At 40.0% G+C, this 26,207-nt stretch overlaps 1 protein-coding gene across 2 annotated transcripts in view; it reads right to left on the bottom strand.

Moving 5' to 3' along the window:
- Window positions 1–26,207, bottom strand: part of LOC145286128 (caspase-8-like) — a 173,614-nt gene that overhangs the window by 18,955 nt on the left and 128,452 nt on the right. For both annotated transcript variants that reach the window (XM_080134834.1, XM_080134835.1), the window contains exon 9: window positions 17,009–17,323. In XM_080134834.1, coding sequence (XP_079990960.1) covers window positions 17,009–17,323 — 315 coding nt within the window. The remainder of the gene's footprint in view (window positions 1–17,008; window positions 17,324–26,207) is intronic.

The raw sequence follows: 26,207 nt of genomic DNA on the forward strand, positions 1-26,207 counted from the left end.
AAATAATGATAGAACAATGACAAGCTCGCTACGTCTCTTCTGTGGGAAAGAGGTTGCAGGGTAGAGAAAAGGGCATCCCCCACCAAGCCACGGAGTCTATTTTGTACTCTGTCAAGGCAGGATAGGCTGTTTTTAGCAGCCCCTGCCCAGATGTGGCAGCAGTACTCCATCTTTGGACGTACTTGGCTCTTATATAGATAGAGAATTGCATCATTAGTGAGATATCTTCTGGAGCGGTAGGAGGATCTCACCATTTTCCCAGCGACCTTGACCACAGACTTGATGTATGTGTTCCATTTAAGATCAGGAGTAAAGGTCAAACCCAGGATCTTATCAAAGCCTGGGGCCTCCTTAGACGAGAGCCATCCATTTCAATTGATGCCAGATGGGGATCAGAGTGTTTATGATGTAGATAGGAGCTTGGTCTTAGATGCATTAAAGGTAACCCGCCACCTCTTTCCCCACTGTACCACGCGCTCAAGATCAGAGGAGAAAGAATCAGAGAGAACATCACCATTTACGGCCTTTGATGTGTTGCCATAGATGGTCGTGTCATCAGCATAGATGTCAACGAAAGATTTTAGTATGTGTTTTGGGAGATCATTGATGTAGATCAGGAAGAGAGTTGGGCCCAGTATGGACCCCTGAGGGACTCCAGCATTAATACTGTGGGCCTCTGATTTCTGCCCATCAACAGCTACTCTTATGAGCCTATCAGAGAGAAATGACTTAATGATAGAGAAAACATTTCCAGTTATACCGTAGCTGGAAATCTTGTGAAGTAGGCCTTTATGCCAAACCTTATCGAAGGCCTTTGATATCTCAAGAGCAATTGCCCTAGAAATGAAGCCTTTGTCAAGAGATTCACTAATCCTATGAGATATAACCGTTAGCACATCTGCTGTAGATCTAGCAGAGCGGAAACCATATTGCGTGTCGCTAAGAAGGTTATTTCTGCTGAGGTGGTTGACTACTTCTCTATTTATTGTGGATTCCAGCAACTTACTCATGACACACACGAAACTTATTGGTCTGTACTGAGAGGGGGATGACTTATCACCTGAATTCTTAAATACAGGGCATACTGATGAGGTTTTCCAAGGTGTTGGGAAGCACTTCTCCTTAAGGCAACGCTTAATCAGTTTGGAAAGTATGGGGGCAAGTTCTGGTTGTTTTTTTTTTAACACTATAATTGGAATACCGTTGGGACCAGTTGCTTTACTGGAGTCAAGGTTCTTGATTAGCTTGGCGACCTCACTCACAGATATTTGTATGTTGCATAGCGTGTTGTCTGTTATAGGAGGGAATATGCTGGCGGTTCTGAAAGCAGCTTGGTTTCAGTGCATCTATTACGTTGGTAGCTATGGAAAAAGTGATTTCTGTGTGCGATGGCAGCAACACATTCGGGGAAGAACCATGGCTGGCTGTAAGTTTTTTGTTGGGATTTTTTGGATGGTATGAATTGATCTATGCCTACAAGTAACCATTCGGTCAGGTTTGATACTATAGTGGACACATCCTTTTTAAACATGGAATGGAGAGGGAGATCATATATGAATGTACGGAAGCTATCCCAGTCCGCCATAGAGTATCGGTATACAGTACGGTGGAGAGGTACGTCTGTAGATTTATTATATTTCATTTTTATCTTAACTGATACGACGCAGTGGTTGGAGGATCCTAGAGGAGATAGAACGGAACATGAGCATAGCTCAGGAGAAGTGAATAGAAAAAGGTCTAGGAGGCTTGCGAACTGACCGGTACTATCGGGCACACGGGTGGGCTCGCAAACAATCTGAGTGAGGTCATAGGCAATGGCAAAATCATGACAGAATCTCCCCTCATCATCAGTCTTATTTGAGTGGGTCAGCCATTGCACATTATGGACATTGAAGTCACCGCAAATGTGAATGTTAGCCGAGGGATGAGCAGACAGGATGTGGTCAATTTTTTCTGATATACTCTTAAAGACAGTAACTCCACTGTTGTGGGGGCGATAGAGGGCAAATATAAATGCGGTGGTGTAAGCAAGTGCAACCCGGAAGCACATATAAGGTAGATTAGGGTCTTCTATTGAGATATCCCTGCCACATGGGAAGCCATCTTTAATGTAGGCACATATTCCATGCCCGTGGTGATCTTGGGGGTCAGATTTAGATGTTAGGTTAGAGTATCCTTTAATTATGAACTCATCTAGGGAGGTGGTTGGCCCTATTCCAATTTCGCTTAGAAAGAATATGTCAGGTTTCATCTCCTGTAATTGCGTTTCAACCCCTGGAAGGTTAGAACGTAGACCCCTGATGTTGGAGAAGGAGACATGGTAGTAGGGATCTACGTAGGAGGATGGGGTTCTAGGTTTATTCGTGTTTTCTTTTTTGAGATATTTCATGTTTAGGATTTTGGAGTTTGTGAAACAGGTCAGCATACTTGGTTAGAGCAGAACAAAGAGGGAAAGTAAGAGAGGAAAGACAGGAAAATTTTTATTTTTTTGTAGCACATGATAAGGTAAAGCCGTAACAATTATCCACTAGTATGGCATCGAGAGGCCCCACCAGAGACTACTGCATGGTCCAGAATCTATTCACCAAATGGCAATACAGCAGCCCCAGTACTTTGCACCTGCTGATAGGACAGCCTCCTTAGTGGTTATTCCAAGGTTCGGGTCCCTGACTATCAGGCGGTTAACGTCAGCCCAGATGAAAACGTTTACCTTTCCTTACTAGTGACATGGCCGCAAGGATAGACATAGAGACAGAAAATTTCCGACATCTCAGACTACTGTTCAGAAAGCATTATTCATCACCACAGAGTAGTATAGAACGAGCAACCATTTTGGAAATGCAAAGAAAATGGTTACTTGTTGTGTCCTATGCTATGTAATCAAGAACAGGATGACCATTTTATGTTATGAATTAAACATTTTAAAGAAAATACAATTCGGAAAATTAATCAAAAACAATTTATTTTGCTTTACTTACTCATTTGTAAACTATTTGTGTTCCAATTGATTTTATATTTAAAAGAAGTTTTTAAACCTATTTACTTGAGTGATGGAGTAAAATAATCCACGGAAGCTATTTTGATTCTGAACAAATACATAGAGCAGAAGTAAATAAGGCCTAAAATTGCAGAAGCCAAGATTTCAGAATTTAATCGCTTCCACTCCAGTTATGTACTTAGTTCCTATCCAGAATCAAAATGGCTACCATGAATTATTTTATTCCCAACCCACCCGGCTGGCAGCAAAATCTCCACACATCCCTTCACTGTAGAGATCTTTAGATGCTGGAAGATTTTTTACTTTAATTGTTTCTTTCTTCAAAGTTTTTTTTTTTTTTTTTTTTTACATAGGCATCACCACTTATCAAGGCCAAGAGACCACTCGAGGATAAGGGTTAAAGAGTGTACAGTAGAAATTGGACAATACAGTAATCGTTAGTAATAGAAATTCGGTAAATTTGTTAACTTATATGGAAGGGCTCATCAAAAACTTGTTTACATTAGGCTTGAAGACAACTATATTGTAGTCAGCTGGAAAGCAGGAAAACGGAAGACAATTCCATAGGTGTGCAGTTCTAAGAAAGGAGCTTTGTTCATGGAATCTACGTTTAGGTTTAGGCACAGATAAAGAGTGGGGGAAATTATTGATAGTATTTTCTGCTAGACGGGTGTTTCTTGTGAGACACAAGATATATATATATATATATATATATATATATATATATATATATAATTTAATTTAAATACCAAAAAAAAAACAAGAAATGGGCAGGTGAAATTAAAATTTCCTTAAGGCCTTATCGTCTGACCCTCTAAGAGGAAACGTCAGAATGATAAATTAAAAACTAAGAAAACGAATGAGGGAAGAAATCACAATATTTTTCTTAATAATGGATATCCCATTAATATAATAAAATCTACTATTGAACGTAAAATTACTACATTTAATAGTGGTAAATATATTGGTCCATCACGTTGTCCCATTTATCTAAAATTACCATGGTTGGGTCCGGATGGCCTTCATATTGTTAAAAGGATTTCTTCTGCTACTCAACGTTGTTTTCCAGCTACTATGCTTAGAGTAGTTTACACAACTCGAACCTTTTTCTCTTCTTTTCGTAAAGATGTTTTGCCAACCATTCAAAAGAACTCTGTTGTTTATAAATTCGTTTGTCAGTGTGGAGCTGACTACGTTGGCAAAACATCCCAAAGATTAGAAATGAGAATATCCCAACATATCCCTCGGGATATTCGACTACACCAGGTTTCGAGAATATCCGGGCACTCCCAAGCTCATGAGTCCGCCATTGGTAATCACCTGTTGAGTATAAATAGGTGTGCCGATCAATATTCCGATGGGTGGTTTTCTGTTTTATACAGTGCTAGGTCGAACTATCATCTCAATATCATTGAGGCGTTAGTTATTAACAACTCTCGACCTAGCCTGTGTAGACAAAAGATTCTGAAACACCAGTTGGAGATATTCATTGATTTAAAACCACCTGAACAGTGAGAATTTTTTTTTTTTTTTTTTTTTTTTTCTCCACTGTTCTTCCAACTGATACCAAAATTCCCCTCTTCCCTCATTCGTTTTCTTAGTTTTTAATTTATCATTCTGACGTTTCCTCTTAGAGGGTCAGACGATAAGGCCTTAAGGAAATTTTAATTTCTCCTGCCCATTTCTTGTTTTTTTTTTGGTATTTAAATTAAATTATGTTTCCTCTGAAATTTCTCCTTCCATTTTGCTGTACCAAAAATTTACTTATATATATATATATATATATATTCAGAAATTTAAATAAGATAAACCATCAATACCATCGGTTTCAAACCTGATAATAGAGAACCATTTTAGGTTCTAAGATCAAGATCTCTTAGCCAATGGATTGATAGATATATATCTATAGTCTAAAGAAGCTTTGTGAATTTTATTTTTTAAAAATGTTAAAATAAAATTTTTAAAATGCAGTTTAAGTTCAAAGTAAATTCAAGATATCAAAGACTTAGCACTTGCATAAGCTGACTCTCTGCTAGAAAATCCACAATTACCAAAGGCAATTTAACTATAGAACAGTGGATGAAAAGCCTTAACCTAAAATTGTGAAATAGAAAACAGTGATCATCAGCTATTTACCATGTAGCTGTTTCAGAAATTTGGAAACAAGACAAAAATTGTTAAATAGAAAATGGGGATAGTCAGTTTTTTACCAACACATGGTAAAAAAAAAAAAAAAAGGTGACTATCTCCGTTTTTGTCCTGGAGATTTAAAAACAGAAAAGCTGTTAAATACATGCATCTCCAGTGGAAAATGTCACTTCCCTAAAATAACAAATTGTAGACACAATCCAGTTACTATTTCACTGATATATCTATAAAAGTGAAAGTGTCTGTTTGTGTGTGTCCGTCTGTCTGTGTACATTTCCCTACATAATAACCCTGTCAATTTTCAGTCTACAAACTCGAAATTTGATATACAGGGTAGTAAGATATTGGAAAATCTTTGTAATCGGTTTTCGGTCAGAAATTTGGCTGTTAAGGGGTCAAAGGTCAATGATTTGACCTTCGAGAAGTCTACCAAACTCCTCCGACAATTTTGGGTATAAACAATTGAAATTTTAGATATAGGTTCCTTGGACATGGATCTAACTTAATAATTTGATTTGAGCACAAAACAATAAATGTTAAGGGGTAATAATAGGGGTCAAATTTAAAAAAAAAAATTTGACCTCTGCGGTCTCTACCAAATTACTCAGATAATTTCTGGTCTAAACATTTGAAATTTTACATAAAGTGTATTCAAAGATAGGGCAAGCTTTTTAATCGGTTTGGGTCAAAAAGTGCTTGCTTTTGGAGTTCTTTCTCTGCTCTCTGTTTCCTTAACCATACAAGCATGCAGAAATTTAAATGTAATGTATCCAACTCCCCACCCAGGTTACTATCCAACTCCCCACTATGGTTGCCTCCTATAAATATGGCCCTTATCACAGTAGTTCTTTATGGTTATTGCTATCTGTAAATATGACGTTTCTTTTTCTGTTGCTTTCCATTAAATCTTCCAATTCAATGGCCTCTGTTTCAGTAACATAAAAGGATATTTTGTCAGGGAATTTTATGAAAACTTTGTCTTTGTTAGACATTACTGAGAAAAATCGATTTTATTTGCCTGAAAACAAGACTAAATACTTGGATTATTTGGACTACTGTGCTTGGACATTATTTTTACAAGATTTTTGCTGATGAAGAATGCAACTGTCTCCAGCTTATGATCCATCTGTTTATATTTCCAAATAGTTTTGGAATCTATCTTTGATTATTTCTAAATCTTCATGGGTTTTGTTTTATGAGTATTTAGCTAAGTCAAATATTATTGTTGGTTGTTTTGCAAGCCATGGTGAATATCTCTGTCCGATGGATTTGTGAATTATTGATAAATCTAACTTGACCTCATATGGTTTCATTTTGCCTTTTTTGTTTTCAAACAAAAATCTCTTCCTTGTGGCTGAAAGTTGAATTTGTCTGAAGAATTTATAGAGTATGATGCCAAACAAATGTAGTACTGTAAGGCCAAATTTTTTCTTCTTATTGTCAGTGTTGGCTTGTGCACCTCAGCATATAGGCTCTCAACTGGAGAGGTGATAGGTGCCGTTACATTCTCTTATGCATGATTTTCTTGTTGATCTGTACATAAAACAACCAAGGATTGGATTTTACAAATCCTTTTATCCACTCCTCAGTTTATCTATATATATAAAAGCGAAAATGTATGTATGTATGTATGTATGTATGTACGCTTTTCCTCGATGTCCACAAAAGGCTTCTTTCAGAGAAGCGCTCGCTCAGTTCACAACTTCTTAAAACTTTTTATATCATCTATAAATTGTAATATCTCACACTTAACCACAGAGCTCGCCTGTCTATTTAATTTTATTGACTTTCAAACGTTAATTATTCGACATTTCCCGCATCGGCACGCGTTACATTTGGTTTTCGGTATGAACAAAAAGCGAAACTCGACTCTAATTACTGGCCCACGGCCAGACTGGCCTGCGCGCCCTCCGGGGCCCAGGTGACATGATCAAAGTGTAGTATCTGTTCCGGCAGATACTGCAAGCTATGACTAGCTAGGACTAGCTATGACTAGCAAAGACCAGATGTGGGGGCAACCCCACATGCTTGACCTTTAACCAGCTCCCATTTCCCTCCTCTCGGGAGCTGGTCCCCTTTTTCCCTTCCCCCTCCCTTGACTCCTCACAATAAAAATCGGCCTTGTGCCTAATTTGCTCGGTGGGGAAGCAAATAAATACCTACTGGCCCACGGCCAGACTGGCCTGCGCGCCCTCCGGGGCCCAGGCGACATGATCAAAGTGTAGCATCTGTTCCGGCAGATACTGCAAGCTATGACTAGCAAAGACCAGATGTGGGGGCAACCCCACATGCCTGACCTTTAACCAGCTCCCATTTCCCACCTCTCGGGAGCTGGTCCCCCTTTTCCTTTCCCCCTCCCTTCACTCCTCACATTAAAAATTGGCCTTGTGCCTAATTTGCTCGGTGGGGGAGCAAATAAATACCATCTGTTCCGGCAGATACTGCAAGCTATGACTAGCTATGACTAGCAAAGACCAGATGTGGGGGCAACCCCACATGCTTGACCTTTAACCAGCTCCCATTTCCCTCCTCTCGGGAGCTGGTCCCTTTTTTCCCTTCCCCCTCCCTTGACTTCTCACAATAAAAATCGGCCTTGTGCCTAATTTGCTCGGTGGGGAAGCAAATAAATACCTACTGGCCAAAAGCCAGACTGTCCTGCGCGCCCTCCGGGGCCCGGGCGCCAAGATCAAAGTGTAGTATCTGTCCAACAGATACTGCAAGCTATGACTAGCAAAGACCAGATGTGGGGGCAACCCCACATGCCTGACCTTTAACCAGCTCCCATTTCCCACCTCTCGGGAGCTGGTCCCCTTTTTCCCTTCCTCCTCCCTTCACTCCTCACATTAAATATCAGCCTTGTGCCTAATTTGCTCAGTGGGAGAGCAAATAAATACTTACTGGCCCAAAGCCAGACTGTCCCGCGCCCTCCAGGGCCCGGGCGACAAGATCAAAGTGTAGTATCTGTTCCGACAGATACTGCAAGCAAAGACCAGATGTGGGGGCAACCCCACATACCTGACCTTTAACCAGCTCCCATTTCCCACCTCTCGGGAGCTGGTCCCCTTTTTCCCTTCCCCCTCCCTTCACTCCTCACATTAAAAATCAGCCTTGTGCCTAATTTGCTCGGTGGGGAAGCAAATAAATACCTACTGGCCGAAAGCCAGAGTGGCCTGCGCGCCCTCCGGGGCCCTTTTTCCCTTCCCCCTACTGGCCGAAAGCCAGAGTGGCCTGCGCGCCCTCCGGTGTCTATTTTCCCTTCCCCCTCCCTTCACTCCTCACATTAAAAATCGGCCTTGTGCCTAATTTGCTCGGTGGGGGAGCAAATAAATACCTACTGGCCAAAAGCCAGACTGGCCTGCGCGCCCTCTGGGGCCCGGGTGACAAGATCAAATTGTAGTATCTGTTCCGACAGATACTGCAAGCAAAGACCAGATGTGGGGGCAACCCCACATACCTGACCTTTAACCAGCTCCCATTTCCCACCTCTCGGGAGCTGGTCCCCTTTTTCCCTTCCCCCTCCCTTCACTCCTCACATTAAAAATTGGCCTTGTGCCTAATTTGCTCGGTGGGGGAGCAAATAAATACCTACTGGCCGAAAGCCAGAGTGGCCTGCGCGCCCTCCGGGGCCCTTTTTCCCTTCCCCCTACTGGCCGAAAGCCAGAGTGGCCTGCGCGCCCTCCGGTGTCTATTTTCCCTTCCCCCTCCCTTCACTCCTCACATTAAAAATCGGCCTTGTGCCTAATTTGCTCGGTGGGGGAGCAAATAAATACCTACTGGCCAAAAGCCAGACTGGCCTGCGCGCCCTCTGGGGCCCGGGTGACAAGATCAAATTGTAGTATCTGTTTCGACAGATACTGCAAGCAAAGACCAGATGTGGGGGCAACCCCACATACCTGACCTTTAACCAGCTCCCATTTCCCACCTCTCGGGAGCTGGTCCCCTTTTTCCCTTCCCCCTCCCTTTACTCATCACATTAAAAATTGGCCTTGTGCCTAATTTGCTCGGTGGGGGAGCAAATAAATACCCACTGGCCGAAAGCCAGACTGGCCTGCGCGCCCTCAGGGGCCCGGGCATCAAGATCAAAGTGTAGTATCTGTTCCGACAGATACTGCAAGCTATGACTAGCAAAGACCAGCTATGACTAGCAAAGACCAGATGTGGGGGCAACCCCACATGCCTGACCTTTAACCAGCTCCCATTTCCCACCTCTCGGGAGCTGGTCCCCTTTTTCCCTTCCCCCTCCCTTCACTCCTCACATTAAATATCAGCCTTGTGCCTAATTTGCTCGGTGGGAGAGCAAATAAATACCTACTGGCCAAAAGCCAGACTGGCCTGCGCGCCCCCCGGGGCCCGGGCGACAAGATCAAAGTGTAGTATCTGTTCTCTGATACATACACAGCGATAGGCAGTGTTGTTCTGGCGACACATTCTCGTGCCCGGAGAGCTTGTTGGGTAGCGTTCTGTCCGCACCCCCACTTGGTCTGTCTTTCTCTGCTCTCCCCCCTCACGGGGGGATCCGAGCTGATAATTTACGACCTTCCCGCGAGGGAGGGTCGGAAACACTTTCTCTCTTCCCTCCACTAACTTCCCACTCCCTCTCTCAGTTCTATCTCCCCTCTTGCTGCCTTTGGCGCCACTTCTTTTTGGCGCCAAAGTCGGCTCCCAATTTGGACGCCGACTCCACGTCACTCATTTTGGTGAATTTATACAGGGAAGAGAGAGCTTTTTTCAAAAATGGACACCCCCAGCCCGGGGACCACCAATACAGATACCCCCAGCCAGGAGGCTACCACAAGAAAAACTGCTCCCCAAGAGGACGGTTCCCCAACAGGGGAAGCAAAAAGCAACGGGGCATACCGCCCGGACACTAAACCAAAGGACGCCCCTCAGAAGGGAGAAAACTCACCAGCAGCTCCCCAAGAGGGCGACTCCCCAAAAAGGGGAGGAAAAACAATGTTGGACGGGGCATCCCGTTCCGACAACAAAAATCAAGAGGCAGTAGCCCCAAAGGACGATAAGGGAGACAGTGCTCCCCAAGAGGGCGACTCCCCACAAAGGGGAGAAAAAACAATGTTGGACAGGGCATCCCGCTCTGACAACAAAAATCAAGAGGCAGTAGCCCCAAAGGACGATAAGAGAGACAGTGCTCCCCAGGAGGGCTACTGCCCCAAAAGGGGAGCAAATCAAGAAAACGAGGGGGCATACAGCCTAGACCTCCCCAAAACAAAAGGGGCAAAAGCTCCCAAGGACAATAAAGAGGACAATGCTCCCCAGGAGGCCGACTCCCCAAAAAGGGAAGTATTTCCTGGAAGAAGTATAGAGCAGGGAGAGTCGGTCCCAAAGGAAAGCGGAAAGGGAAATGCGCCTCAAAATAGCAACCCTTCCGCCAAGGAACAGCAAAAACAGTCCAACCTCACCAAAGATCCAACACCAACAAGAGGGTCGGCATGGGGGAAGACTGTAGAGAAGCAACTGTCCCCTCAAGAGTATAGAGACTTGTACTTGACCAAGTACAGACAATACATAGAGGGGGCAGAAATTAAACCAGTGCCAGGCGCTTGGGAGGCAATCGAAGACAGAGTGCTCTCCCTCATCATCTCGGATATGCCGGAAAACCGCCTCCTAGGGATGAAAAAGGAAGACATGGCAGGGCTCCTACACAAGCTAAACATCCCGGTATTATACCTGTACCAGAGGAGCTACGCCATGTGGGACATCCTCCTACCCACCAAGGAAGATGCGGAGAGACTCTCCCTACAGGAAATTAAGTATGGGAGAACAAAACTAAAGCCCGAATACCAGGGCAGGACAAGGACCCGGGTGCAGGTATTCAATGTACCTATGCAAATATCAGCAGAAATCCTGGGATCCTTCTTCACACAGTTCGGCGAGGTGGAAAAAATAACCCCAGTGCGGTCGAAAACCGGCATGCATTTGGGCAGCTACACTGTGGCCATGAGGCTAAAGAAAGAAGGCTTCCAGGCGATACCAGCACAGCTGACATTTAAGGAGGCAACTATGACAGTAGTAGTGGAGGGGCGTCGTCCGCACTGCTGGTTCTGCCAAAAATAGGGTCACATGGCCAAGAGCTGCCCTCAAAGGTCAACTCCTACTCAAGTGACACTAAAGGCGGTCCCAACCTCTGAGACAGCACCAGTGTCCAAACAGGCTGTCACAACTCCTGCAACCAGAGCACCAACCCCAGCACCGAGGAAACCCAAAACTGTGCAGGAGGCCAAAGGGGAGGAATGGATCACGGTAATGAGGCGAAAACGGAAGCCCACAATCCCATCTGCCACCGTCCCACAACCAACCCAACAACTGAGGCAGCAACAACAACAGCAGCCTCCACAACAGCTGCAGCAACAGCCATGGCAGCAGACACAGCAGCAGCAGCCAAACCAGCCGTTGAACCAGCCGCAGAAACAACATCAGCTGCCGCGGCCAATTCCACAACCAATGCCACGAAAACAGCAGCAACAACAAAAACAGCAGCAGCAGCAACAGCCAGAACAGCAGCAGCAGCAACAAAAACGGCTGCAGCAACCAGAAAAGCAACAGCATCAACCGGAGAAACAACAATTAGAGGAGCAGCAACAACCAACGGTCCCCACACCAATTGAGACGGGGATCAAGCGAAGAAAACACTGCTCCTCTGAGGATGAATCTGCTAGTGAGAGGGAGAGGAACTCAACCTCACCACTCCCCGGTTCATTCAAAAGAATAAAAAAGAAAAGGAAAGGGGAAGAAAAGGCAGCCCCCACTCCCTGTGAGCATACACCACCTTTAACAACAACACAACCCACTTCTACCCCCATACCACATACTGCACCAACACTAGACACCGCACTAACACCAACACCAACATCAGACACCGCACCAACACCAGACACTGCACCAACACCAGACACTGCACCAACACCAACACCAGACACCGCACCAACACCAACACCAGACATCACACCAACACCAGACACCGCACCAACACCAACACCAGACACCACACAGACACTCGTCCCCACACCAATGCAAATTGAGCCACCATCCCAGAAAGAAAAGAATGAACCCGGGAGGGGGAGAGACCCTTCAGACTCTCCCACTTACGGACTCACTCCAACAGGGACTCTCGCCCTCGAAACGAGAGAGGAACTTTGTTCTGTAGACCCCCTGTCTGTGGCAATGGGCGTACCACACCGGCAGAGAAAAAATTTAAAACCTCTGCTGGACTGCCAACAGATAGGGGGAAAAGACGTTAATGTCCCCTCTAATTTCCCGGACGCCCCACGGCTAACAACTTTCGTCAGGCTTCCTGAGGCCTGCAAAACCAACGTGTGGACAATGCTGGAAGCCGCTGAAGGGGCTGCGCCCAGCACCGCTCGTGAGAGGGTCTCATTCTTCAGTCAGCTTGACGCGTTTGTAGATTGTCGGAAGCGGGTAGTGCTCGGTGGGGGAGCAAATAAATACTTACTGGCCGAATGCCAGTGGTAAGTAACGTTTGGTCAATGTCGACTTCGTCATATCAGACGGTAGCTTTCATTTCGAGACGAGACGAGACGCTCCCCCTAATAAACAGGGAGCGGGTTTTTAAAAACAAACAAACCGATTTATTGAACTCATTAAAAACTGTCCTGCACAAAATGCTAACTGCTGAATAGCTATCGCCGTCATGTCAATCAAAAACGCGCACCTGTTTTTTTTTCACACTTCACTATTTTTCAACTGCACGTCGTAAAGGCTTCGTTTTTTTTTTGTTCACGGGCACCTGTTTTTTTTCACATTTCGGGGTTTTTTCACACACACCTACAAACACCCGGGCAACGCCGGGTACCCCTTGCTAGTATGTATTATAATTCGAAGTTTCATTTTTTTCTCATGTATACAAGATAAATTATTCATTTGTATTACTGAAGCATCAGCCATTGACATGGCAGTAGAATTAATGGAAATTAGTAGAAAAAATGCATTTGTCTGAAGAATTTATGAAGCATGATGCCAATCCAACGTAGTATTGTAAAACCAACTTTTCTTTTTTTGTTGTCAGTGGTGGCTTTTGCATTAACAATGCAACTCTGTCTCCAACTTTGGCAAGGTAGATACGCCAATTTTTCATACTGAATTGGTTGGTCGGTTGGTTGTTTTGTTTTACAGCATATCAACCCTTTTCGGGTTATTTAATGACAAATCCAATTATTTTAGCAATAGTATTCAATGTTGTATCCAGTTATTTTGTAGGAGGTTTTTATTCTTCAGGCTCTTTGTATCTTCAATTGTTAGTCTGTAGCTTTTGGTTTGGTTGTTTTATAGTGGATTTTGTCATTTTTGTTCTCTGCCCTGCAGAACATGAATGGATTTTGCAATGGGAGGGGAAAAGGGTTACAGTATTAATGTTTGGTACATTTTAAGCTAGAAAACCAGTCAGAAAGCGGGGGAGATAGAAAGAGAAAGGGAAAACAGAAGGAAGGAACAGTGGGAAAAGGTGGGTTGTTTTTGTGAAACATAAGTTTTTTTTGGGGGGGGGTTATATTTTTTGGAAGAGTCCTATTTCTTTGATGTAGGATAAGATTTTTCCAGTGTGGTTCTTTTTGAAGATTTTTTCCAGATCTATTTCGTTGTAGTGTTTCTCCCTAATTAGCATGATTTTGAATAGTTTGTTATTTGGGAATTCATTTCAGTAGTATTGCTATTTATTTTGGATATATGTATTGATGTTTCTTTTAATGTCTGTGCATGGGATTTTGAAAGTAGGGTCGATGGGTTGGTTGTAAGCTGACTTTGCTGCTGTGTCAGCTACTTCATTGCCCTGTATACCAATGTGGTTGGGTACCAAACAGAGTATTATTTCGTATTTTAGTTGCTGGAAATTTGTGAGTAGGTTTACAATTAGGGGGTTATTTATTTTTTTATTTTTAATTGCTATGATGGCAGATTGAGAATCAGAGAAGATGATGAACTTTGAGGTTTTATTTTCTTTGACTAGGTCTAGGTTTATAGCAGTAATTTCTGCACTGAAGATTGAACAACTTTTTGGGAGACATTTTGCTATTTTGCTGTTTTTATTTATAATGGCTGCACTAGTTGTTGTGTTGCTTTGTTTGGATCCGTCTGTATAAATACAGATGTGGTCAGGGTATTTTTCTGTGATTTCCCTAAATTTTTCTTAGAAGTTTATAGGTGAGTTGGGGGTTTTTTTTGTAATTACAGAGGCTTACGTCTATTATTGGGTTTATGATTTTCCATGGAGGTGTTTTAAGTAGAATAGTTTTATGGATTTGATTTGTTAGTATATTAGCTTCCTTGCAGATTATTTTCATTCTTAGTCCATTATTGCATTTTTGTTTTGGTTGAAAAGGCTTTCACTATTTGGTTTCAGGGTACTGTTATGTGCAGGATTGGTAAGGTTTGCAATTAATTTAGTATAATATCTTAGGGCTAGATTGAGGCATCTAAGATCTGGAGGAGTTTCATGTGCTTCTGTATAAAGCCTTTCCACAGGAGAGGTTTGAAAAGCTTAAGTCTATTATTGGTAACCTTAGTTCAGCGTGATATACTGGGTAGAGCGCTTTCAAATATGATTTTCTGGCAGATTGGTATATATATATATATATATATATATATATATATATATATATATATATATATATATATATATTGATATATATATATATATATATATATATATTGATATATATTGGTATATGTAGCAGCTGTAGTCTAGTTTAGATCTGATTAGTGTTCTGTGTATTCTGAGAAGAGTTTCTTTGTTGCCTCCCCAGTCTGTGTGAGCTAGGACTCGCAGGATTTGTAGTGCTTTACTGCATTTATTTTTAATGGTGAATGCTGGGGTTGAAAGAAAGTAAAAAATACCAAACAAACAATAAAACTTGATGATTCAATAAATTCTATTTTTATGTGTAATTATTTTTCTACGGGATCATTTTTCATAATTTTTGGAATTTATGCTAATTTCAACATGACATGTTACTATGTAATAACGTTTTCACCTGAAATGCATCAATCTACACATACATCAGAATTTCTTTTTGTAATTTATGTTTTGATATATTTCTTTTATTAATGTATTATTTTTAAGATTTCCATGAAATAAATGTTAGCTTAAAATTTAAAAAGTTGAAAAAAAAATTAAATTTTTTTTTTTAGAATTTAGAACATTCTTAATCAGCGATTAAAAATATAATGTCTTTCTTTTCCATCTTTTACCCCCCCCTCCTCCTCCTGCAGCTATCATTCCTTGCCTACTGTATAAATTTTTATACTCCTCCCTCTCACTACTTTTTTTCAAATCAAGATGAGACAAAAAATAAACACTAGTTAATATATAAATAAGGAAATTCCATGGTGCTTTCTACATCAATCTGTTAATAATAATTTACTGTTGTTGTTGTTGATGATGATGATGATGATGATGATGACGATGATGATGACGACGACAACAACAACAACAACATTCTTTTAGAAATATTAAATGTTTGTCAGGGTCAACATTATTAAAAAATATTTTTTCTTTGTCAATTTGAGCTAAATAACTCTATCATTACTTCTGTGTGTGTTTAATCTCTCTCGATTCCAGTTGTTTCTCTAAAGTGCAATTTAGAATACAATGTATTGTGGATTGAGACACTGTGAGGAGGTATCTGAAATTTTCTCCCAATGCACTGTGGTGAGTTCCAGGCAAGAACAAGCAATTAATCAATTGGATTTAAAAATGGGTGATTTCACAGATTTGCTCATTTTTAAATAAAATGAATGTGTCTCTTCTTTATTTATTTAAACTTGTAGCGATTTAATTCTTTTTAAAATATTCTTTTTCTTCTTACTGGCACTAAAGATAAAATGATAAATATTTATTGATTTTAAACTGCCAGTAAAATTTAATATGTAGATAAAATTTAATATATAGATTACTTCCGCAAGTGTATTTTTATGTTTGCAAAAATATATGGATATATTACATGGGTTTCTACAGTGATCTGAATAAAAAATAATATAAACACAACTCTACAACTACATATTAAAATATTTTAAAAGAATCGGAATCAGGAATTGGTAATTGTATTGGAATCGGGAACAATATTGGAATCGTCCCATCACTACTGTAAATGTAATTGTCAGCGAAACAATCTTTCAAATCAATAAAATGAATGTCACTTTTTAAAGTGTATTCAAAATTGTACTTTTTTAGTTGATAGGATTAAATAATTTAATTTTGGAACAATTCATTTTAATAACCTGGAATTGCTTACCTTCAAGACATCAGATTAATCACAAATCACCATCTTTGCTGATTGGTTGATATCATTTTATTTTTTATGATGTATGTGAAAGTTGATAACGTACATACGAATATGAAATGCCTTAGTGTATTATTATTTTATAAAATCAACAGTAGGTTCTCTACAGTGCAATGTAAACTACAATGCATTATGGACCTGACGAAAATTTCTATATAATAGTTAAAAAAGTGTGCATAACATTTTTATTTTAAAAGATTACCTTAGTCATGTGACTTTTTTTAACATACATTTCCTACCGATTCTCTCATTCTTTCGTTGTTCAGCGCAAACACAGATCTCACAATATCATTGTACCATCTTGAACAAAAGATACTAGGCTTTGATCCTAGACCAAACATCAAGTAAGCAAAATTTAATTCAAGTTTCATGTTCAACACAACAGCAAAATGAGATTAAAATTTAAAAATGACGTTTGTGCATTGCATCTTCCATGATGGGATGATCCTATCTTTTAAAAAAAGGGATGAACGGTGATAACGAATGCAAGAACATGAAATTGTCTTGGACTATTGTTATATAGATTAAAAAAAGCAAAGAAAATTAAACTCACCTATATCTTCTTCCCCTGACTGAGGAGTGGATCCTTGACAAGCTTGTATGAAAAATAGTTTCGGCTTTCCTGTTAAGCTTTTACATTTTGAAGGTGTGAATGGACTCTGGATGCGTCTATAAGCCAAACTTATACCATCCACCCCCACAACATACCCTTCATGTCCATGTGACAGAATGCAGCAGACAAAGCAGTCATATTCTCCATGATCCATGGAACCGACTTCATCAAGTTTGTTTTGCATTTCAGTTTTGGTAAGATCTGTACACTCAATTATTTTAAAGTGAAAATTTGTAAAAACTTTCACTAATTCATCTTGAAATAAAAAAAAATATAAAAATAGATATAATCAAATATAAATATAATCAAACAAAAAAAAATGCTAAGCAACTCTACAAGAGGTTCTGCCCATCTCTGGTGTTGAAAGTTTGAAATAGCATTTTCAGATGTATCCACGTATCTTTATAAAAAGCTATGTCTGTCTGTTTACCATACTCAACTTTTAAAAATAACACCTTTAGGTTTGTTCATGAACCTCTTTAGAAAGTCTTGTCCATCTGCTATGTATGCCAACAAGATTCACCCTAAGCAGATTGAACCGGCTTCCTCTGAAGGAAGAAGTATCAAGGGAATATTAAATTCACAATCAGCCCCCAGTTACATATATGACCTAGTCAGGGGGGGATGATGATGCTAGGTTTTTACAATTCTTGACCAGGCTCAAGGTGGAGGCTTCCTGTCATTCTGACTCATCAGCTGTCATCATTACCAGTCATTTTTGTCATCTTTTTCGCCCCCCCCCCTCCTCCTATTTTGCATGAAAGAGAGACTAGTAGGGAAAAGGGAAGAAGGGAGAGAGGAGAGGGAGAAAGCTGAATACTGATTGAGTACTTGAAAAGAGAATCCCATTGAAAACTTGCTGACTACCATTTTGAATCAGTTCCAGATATTTTGATTGGATGAAAGTTCATGTTTCTTTTGAACTCCGTCTGTATAAAATACAAACGTTAAAAGTTTCGATCATCCCAGCTAGAAGAAAGAAAAACTAAGAGTTTTTGGCTGTCCTTGGTAGTTAAGAAGTTGAAACTTTTCTTTTGAAGGAAAGAACTGAAAGAGAATTCAATCGAAGAAACTTCAACAAGTTTTTAATTGTGTCCTGAACAGAAAAATATTAAACTCAAAGCGGTTTGAAATTTCAAGAAAAGAGTAAGTTATAAATAAAAACAATTTTTTTATTATGCTTTGCGTAAGAGAGTCCAATAATTTGTTTTATTTTAAAAGATTTTAAAAGAAAGAGAAAAACTGGAGGATGACTTTAAAAAGACAAATTTTATTATAGTTTTGCAAGTTGCTTACTTTTCAGCTTTATTTTTTTACTAGCAGGGTTCCCCGGTGTTGCCCAAGTGTGTGTAGTAAGGAACCCAGGGGTGGGGAGGGGAGATTAAAAAAATGCTAGTAGCGAAGAGGAGGGGGTGAAACAACAGTAGGCAGTTTAGGTGGAGAGAGAAAAATTTTTTAAAAGTGGTAGTAGGCAGGCAGGCTCGAACCTGTAATGTGAAGGAAGAATAGAAATAGTTTTGGGACTTGGAAGAATCTAAACCCGTACCAACAGTGGTGACCCTGACGTGATCCACTGTTGGTATGGGTTTAGGTTCTTCCAAGTCCCAAAACTACCGACCAGCTTTAATAATTACTAAACGTACAACAAGTATAAACGACAAGAATTTATTAACAAACATGAAAACATGACAACACTGCAATTCAGAACATTAAGGTAAAAAGATTACTCACTTCAATAGTGGGGTTTACGGGAGGAGTGAGGACTGTATTCTAGAGTTGTACTCTGCCTGTCCAACATTGTCTTTTAGGAGAAGAACTTTTTACATCCGTGCCTCATGTGTACGGACTCTCCTCTTCTTTTCTCAAGGGACCTCACTCCTTACCCTACACCGGTAATCCGGTGCTCTTATTTATTCCCCTACAATATGATCCAAACTGTCCTTAAAAGAACAACTCACAAACTACCTGAGTGCGATATACACTTTACCCTCTGTCGTTGCCTGCCCTCTGAGACTCTTTTGCAGCCAACAACACTTGCAGCTTCCAGCGACTTCAGCAGCTGCAGCTCACTCCTGCAGTTTTCAGTGACTTCAGTGGTCCCAGTGACTCTTGCAACTTCCAGTGATTTCAGCAGCCACAAGCTCTTTCCTGCAGCTCCCAGCAGATCCATTTCACTCCTACAGCCTTCAGCTACCAGCTCCAGCAGCCCTTTTTACCAGGCATCCAACTGCAAATACTAAGATTTGACTACTGTTCCAGTGCCTACTGATGTCCAGCTACCTACTCCAATGCTCACTGATGCCTAACCACCAGTTTAAGCAGCTGTCAATGCCCAGCTACAAGTTTCCAACATCAGATCCCCTCTACATGATCTAAATCAACCTGACATGCCATTCTACCTCAGGGGTGCACAAAACAAGGAGAGAGAAAAATATATCATACTCTTTTACATGTGTAGAATTTAGTGATTAAAATGTTTTTATTCTATTTAAAAAAAATGATTTTTCAAAATCTTGTAAATGCGTGACAGTATCGTTGGATATAAAAATAATGACGACGATAATGACTATGATGATAATGATGATGGTGGTGGCGGTGATGTTGATGATGATGAAAGGAAAGAGCATTGTTAAGAAAGGTTGTTATGGTATTGTTTTAATACACACACACAATTACGCTTGTGATGCCGATTGAAGATCCTTGATGTGACGGGGCACCCCGTCAAACCGCACCGATTGCGGGCTGATCACCTCAGTAACACACCCGGTTCTGTAGCATGTGGTGCACTTGCCACGGGGGTTCTTAACCCAGACGATATTGCCCTCTTTGATACTCTCTCTCATTGCCTCCAGCTTGGGCAGTGGGCTGGTCTCCACGCCTCTCACCCTGACGTGGTACCTGTGTAGTGCTTCGGCTGGCATGGTAGAGGGTGAAATGTCGTCCCTAGGGGTAATGTTATACCAATAGACCACCTCAGGCACCGTACACCCCTTCATAGCTGCGACGATCTTGACGGTCCTGTGGTTTCTCTCAATAATTCCATTCCCGCTAGGCACATGGGCACACCGAAATCGCAGACATATATCCCAGCCGTCTGCGAACTATTTGAACTGCTCGCTAACAAAGGCGGTGCCATTGTCGGTCAGTATCTCAGAAGGGTAAGGGTTAGGGTCAGTATCTCAGAAGGAGGACCATGCTCGAGGAAGACACTTTCCAGCTCACTGAAAACAGATTCCTCACCGCGGGGCAATTCACAGGTGCCGATTCATCCACTTCTTTTGGCAGATCCAGTCAATGGCGTGGCACTCTGGTCAGGTGATCCATGCAATTCTGACAAGACTGCACCTGTGTCACATCTACAGCCAGATTGAATTCCTTGATGATCTCGGTCAGGGTAGCAAGCCGTCTCCATATTAGCATTTCAGCCGATGCTTTCGTTGTCAATCGTGCTTTCCCACTCAAGGCATCGGTTATCCACCGATGCATGCACGTGGAGTCTGTGGCGATGTGTAGCACCAGATTTACCCCTTTGAGTGTTTATGTGCCTGGCATCATTTTCCAGCCGAAGCAGGCATCTTCTATGATAAATCCGTCGACCGCCAAAGCAACGCAAAGGGTGAGTGAGCTGGCGTCCACCCAAACTGTAAACTAGCTCCCGTCGACGCACCAGCTCCCTCACACGGCGGCGTCCTCGGTCACTCTGGCCACAGCTGCCATCAGCATGCTTCACAGGGCAGGATCGCGCACCTCATCGTCCCATCCCATTTACATGGAAGTCGCACGTCGCTTTATTGCCGCCACCGCCACTCAGAGCCACCCACACACAGGGAAGTTTCCCGGACAATTCCGTGCTACGTGGCCTGGCTTGTCACATCGGTGACAGCATCCTCATTTCTGTGCTCCATAGTCCAGGGTGTGCTTTGCACCGCTTCTGCAGTCACTGGCGAAGTGGTTGGGGCCGCCACATTTGTAGCACCGTGGGCTCTCTGTAGGCGATTCCAGTGCGTAAACCGCTGTCGAAACCTGCTCCATATCGTCCTTTAGGATGTTTCAGGCTTTAGCCAACAACTCCTCCAACCCAACCTCGTTGAGCTTCAATGACACCCACAACAGCCAACTGGCATCATTCAGGAACCCAGACAAAAAGGCGCCTGCTAATATTCGGTTGCTTGCACCACCGAAGGGAGCAGTAAGCTTCTTCAGGTCGGCCAGATAGACGTCCACAGTCACCCCTGACCCAAGCCAATGTTCAGAGAATTGCCTCCAGGCAACAAAAGGGTTGGCACAATGCTTGTTTTATCTGCTCCATTGTCACCTCATCCATGAGATGCTGGTACACGGCATAATCCCCCTTAGTGAGCCTCAATGGGGTGACCAAGGTGGATCCTTAATTTTGCACAACCGACAAATGCGCTCGGCCTTCTCCAGCAATTCAACCACCGAAGGACCAGCAGGGGATTTGTCAAACTCTGGTATCAGCTTCAGGTCGAATCTGTCCATGGTAAAAATGTACGCCAAAATAGCTTGTTATTGCAAAGAAAAAAGAGTACACAAAACCTCATCTCACTGCAGCAGTGTCGTCTGTCAGTACTTTCCTTAGAGTCGTTTTCACATCTGTCCCCATTTGCTCCAGTGGCCTGTTTTTATAAAAGACAGAGTCTTTAAAAATTTGCATATGTGCGTGAAAGCACACAAGATTCTGAAGGCCGCGGCACCATCTTGGACCCTTTTCAGCATCATGACGCTGCATCGGCAAAGCGAACACTGAGGCCATTTAAGAAGTAAGCCTGCATTCCCACAATTTTTGTCACAACATCCAGAAAGCAAACAAGGTTTGATCAATGCTGGGGAAAAAAAACCTGTCATATCAGACAGTTGCTATTCATTTGATGGGGGAAACAAACAGCGCCAAACTTAAGTCGCATGATGCTTGACCTTATTATATTCTCTCACCTGTCAATTTCACTTTATAAACATTAAATTAACACAGTTTTCACTCTCTTGTGACTGAGCAGGTTAGATGTCAGGTTTTTCCGTTTCTTTTCTACCTTCGCGTCAAGGCTTCAGGTTCGAGCCTATCTTCCTACCAAAACTTTTTTTTTTCTTTTACACCTCTAAACACCTGGGCAATTTTTTTTTTATTTTAAACAGGATTATTACTTTGCCCATTTTGTTTTGACCTACTCCCCCAACACACACCTCCAAATACCCGGGCAATGCCAGGCACCGCCGCTAGTCTAATATATAAAAGCAAAAATGTGTGCTTGTGTGTGTGTGTATGTGTTTGTATGTCGGGCAAAAGCTTTCGACAAATTCAACCAAACTTAACAAATTTGGTATCATTTTAAAGTTCAGACTTTCGGATGAAAAATATCGAAAATTTAGCCCAAACGGTCAACTCTAAGTTAGTCATCTGGCCGGTTTTCTGCATGGGGGGGAGGGGGGGGTTCCAAAAATTTAGTGACATTTTAACGTTAAATACTACATAAAACTATTGCTAATGTTATTTGATACATATTTGAAAAAAATTTAGTGACATTTTAACGTTAAATACTACATAAAACTATTGCTAATGTTATTTGATACATATTTGAAAAAAATTTAGTGACATTTTAACGTTAAATACTACATAAAACTATTGCTAATGTTATTTGATACATATTTGAAAAAACGCTGACTAATGACCGGAAATGATGTCAGCTCACTATTATAATGACTTTTAATACTGGAATAAAGGGCCTGCGAAAGGTATCATGATATTATAATCCAGACTGAAATACTAATGTTCAGGTCAAAATAATTGTACCAACGTGATTATTACTTTTCAAAACGTAAAATGCCAAATTTTCAGAAAAATTGAAGAGGGAAAAATAAAATTATGAGTGATTGAAAATATTTACCGACAAAGATTGAAAGTTGCTATATTTTAAAACGTAAACAATGCATTTCTATATGAAAGTCTAATCATTCGTCGTAATCCCAAACACTACATATGCTATTATTTATTTGAATACGTGGGAAAGTGGGGAGGCATAATATGAGTTAATCAACGTTTGTTTCTCTTTAACAGATTTTAATATTATACGAAATGTGAGTTAATCAATTTGGTGAGTGTTTCATTAGATCCCAGGCATAATCTCCTCCTTATTTTGTAGGGGGGAGATGATAGTCAGATGTGTTTACTTCTGATGATGACATCATCATATTCTATTAAAAAAGATGCATATAAGATATTTATGATGTACTACAGTGACATAAGATATTATATTCCAAAAATCACATGACTGAACTGCTGATTCCAAAAATCACATAAATGAATCAGTGCACTGATGATTTCAAAAATCACATAAATATATCAAGGAACCATTTACGAGTAACATTACTGGTTCATTCCATGTCAAATAGCCAAATTTTTTTTGAGGGGGGGAGGGGACCATGTCCAACACTGATTTTTTTCAAAATTGCTACACTTATAGATCTCTATTAAAAGAAATTGAATGTCACTTGTTAAACATCTCAAGGTCAAGGGGTTCCTGGGATATGACCTTGACCTTTTACAAAAATGTGAATTTTTAGGAAGAAGTGACCAACTTTAAAAGACGATATCTCTGTTGTTTATGGGCCTACAAAATTCATTCATATATCATTTTAAAGTACTTGGATAGATCTATAATGTTATTAGGGAATTTTTTTTTTCAAGGTCAAATTAAAAAAGTTGATGTTGACCTTAACTTTTAACCTGAATTATCTCAAAAACCGTTATTTCAATTTCTTTTAAATTTTGACAGAAGATTTGTCTATCTTATGACAGTATATATTCCAAATTTCATGATGAGCATTTCTCTAGAACTATCGTTACAAGCGTTTTAAAGAAGTGAGTAAATTCAAAATGGCCGAACGTAGTACCTTTGACTTCATATAAAACATTTTGATATTTCCCAATATGGTCAAGTTTTTCATGGTACCTTTTACCTGAGAAGGGGTGATTTTCTATTCATCTAGTGCGGCATCTGGCCGCAAAGTAAATTCAGGGATGGAGTGGTGTATCAGGTCCAATATGGAGTTTGAGGCAAACCAACTGATGAGCAGGTTAGCCTCCTCATGATCATTTGATAGTGGGGAAATCGTTAACTGCCAATTATTTACTACACTGTTGTAGATTTTCATAAGTTTGGGGGCAATAATGTGGTTTAAAATGATAAAAAATGATTGCCGAAATTAGTAAGATATCCTAGAATTATAAAAAATGATGAAATGTGAGTTAATTGATTGTTGCATTTATAATTAAATAATCAATAAACAATATATCAAAGTTTTTATTTTCGTAAGGGAGGTGGAGCGATAATATGGGTTAAAATTATGAAAAAATGATTGTCAAAATTAGTAACGTATTCAAGAATTATGAAAAATGATGAAATGGGAGTTAATTTATTAATGAGTTTGTAATAAAATAATCAGACCAGAATATATATCAAAGTTATTATTTTAGTAAGGAGGGCAATAGTGTGGGTAAAAATTATGAAAAATGATTGTCAAAATTAGTAACATATCCAAGAATTATGAAAAATGATTAAATGTGAATTATTAGATTAGTGTGTTTGTAATTAAACAATCAGCTCAGTCATTATATCAAAGTAATTATTTTTGTAAGGAGGGGGGTGAAAATGTGGCCTAAAGTTATGAAGAAGGATTGTCAAAATTAGTAACATATCCAAGAATTATTAAAAATAATGAAATGTGAGTTAATTGATTGGTGTGTTTGTAATGAAATAATCAGCCCAGAAATTATATCGAAGTTATTATTTTTTCGGGAGGGGGAGCGAAAATGTGGGTTAAAATTATGAAAAATGATTGTCGAACTTAGTAACATATCTAAGAATTATGAAAAAATGATGAAATGTGTATTTACTTATTGGTGTGTTTGTAATCAAATAATCAGCTCTGACAATATATCAAAGTTATCATTTTCAAAAGAAGGGGGTGCGATAATATGGGTTAAAATTATGAAATATGATTGTCGAAATTAGTAACATATCCAAGCATTACGAAAAATGATGAAATGTGTGTTAACTGATTGGTGTGTCTGTAATGAAATAATCAGCCCAGAAATTATATCGAAGTTATTATTTTTGTCAGGAGGGAGCCCATAATGTGGGTTAAAATTATGAAAAATGATTGTTGAAATTGGTAACATATCGAAGAATTATTAAAAATGATGAAATGTGAATTAATCGATTGGTGTGTTTGTAATGAAATAATCAGCCTAGACAATATATCAAAGTATTATTTTAGTAGGGGGAAAGCGGAAATGTGGGTTAAAATTATGAAAAATTATTGCCGAAATTAGTAACATATCCAAGAATTGTGAAAAATTAGGAAATGTAAATTAATTGATTGGTGTGTTTATAATGAAATAATCAGCCCGAACAGTATATCAAAGTTAATGTTTTAGTAATATGGGGCGATAATGTGGATGAAAATTATGAGAAATGATTGTCGTAATTATAAAAACAAGAATTATGAAAAATGATGAAATGTAAATTGATTGGTGTGTTTGTAATGAAATAATTAGCTCTGACAATATATCAAAGATATTATTTTAGTAAGTGGAAGGGGCGATAATGTGGGTTAAAATTATGAAAAATGATAGTCGAAATTACTAACATATCCAAGAATTATGAAAAATGTAGAAATGGGAGTTAATAGATTTGTGTCAATGCGTTTCTGTAATTATTTGGAAAACCTGCTGAGTTATGTTCAAGAAATGGTATTACTTAAAAATATGGTGTCGATAGTCGAGAGAGAAAGAACACAGTAATGTAGAATTTTGTAGTGAAGCAAGGCTTGCCTAATCCTTAAACTTCTTAACATATTTGTGTATTTGTTGGTAAAACCTGCTGAGTCATCTTCTGGAAATGACGTCTCTTTTCCAAAAAAATTTGTTGTCAATAGTGGGGTATGAAAATGAATTTGATAATGAAGCAATGGTTGTCTAATCACTGACTGTGTCAATGTATTTATGCATTAATTTTAAAATCCTGCTGAGAAATCTTTCAAAAATGACATAATTTTTCGTACAATTATAGTGCAGATAGTGAGGAAAGAAAGAAACCAAGTAATGTTGAAATTTATGGTGAAG

This window comes from Euprymna scolopes, chromosome 10 (assembly GCF_053919585.1).
Source record: "Euprymna scolopes isolate OS-2025 chromosome 10, ASM5391958v1, whole genome shotgun sequence".
NCBI classification, from domain to species: Eukaryota; Metazoa; Mollusca; class Cephalopoda; order Sepiida; family Sepiolidae; genus Euprymna; species Euprymna scolopes.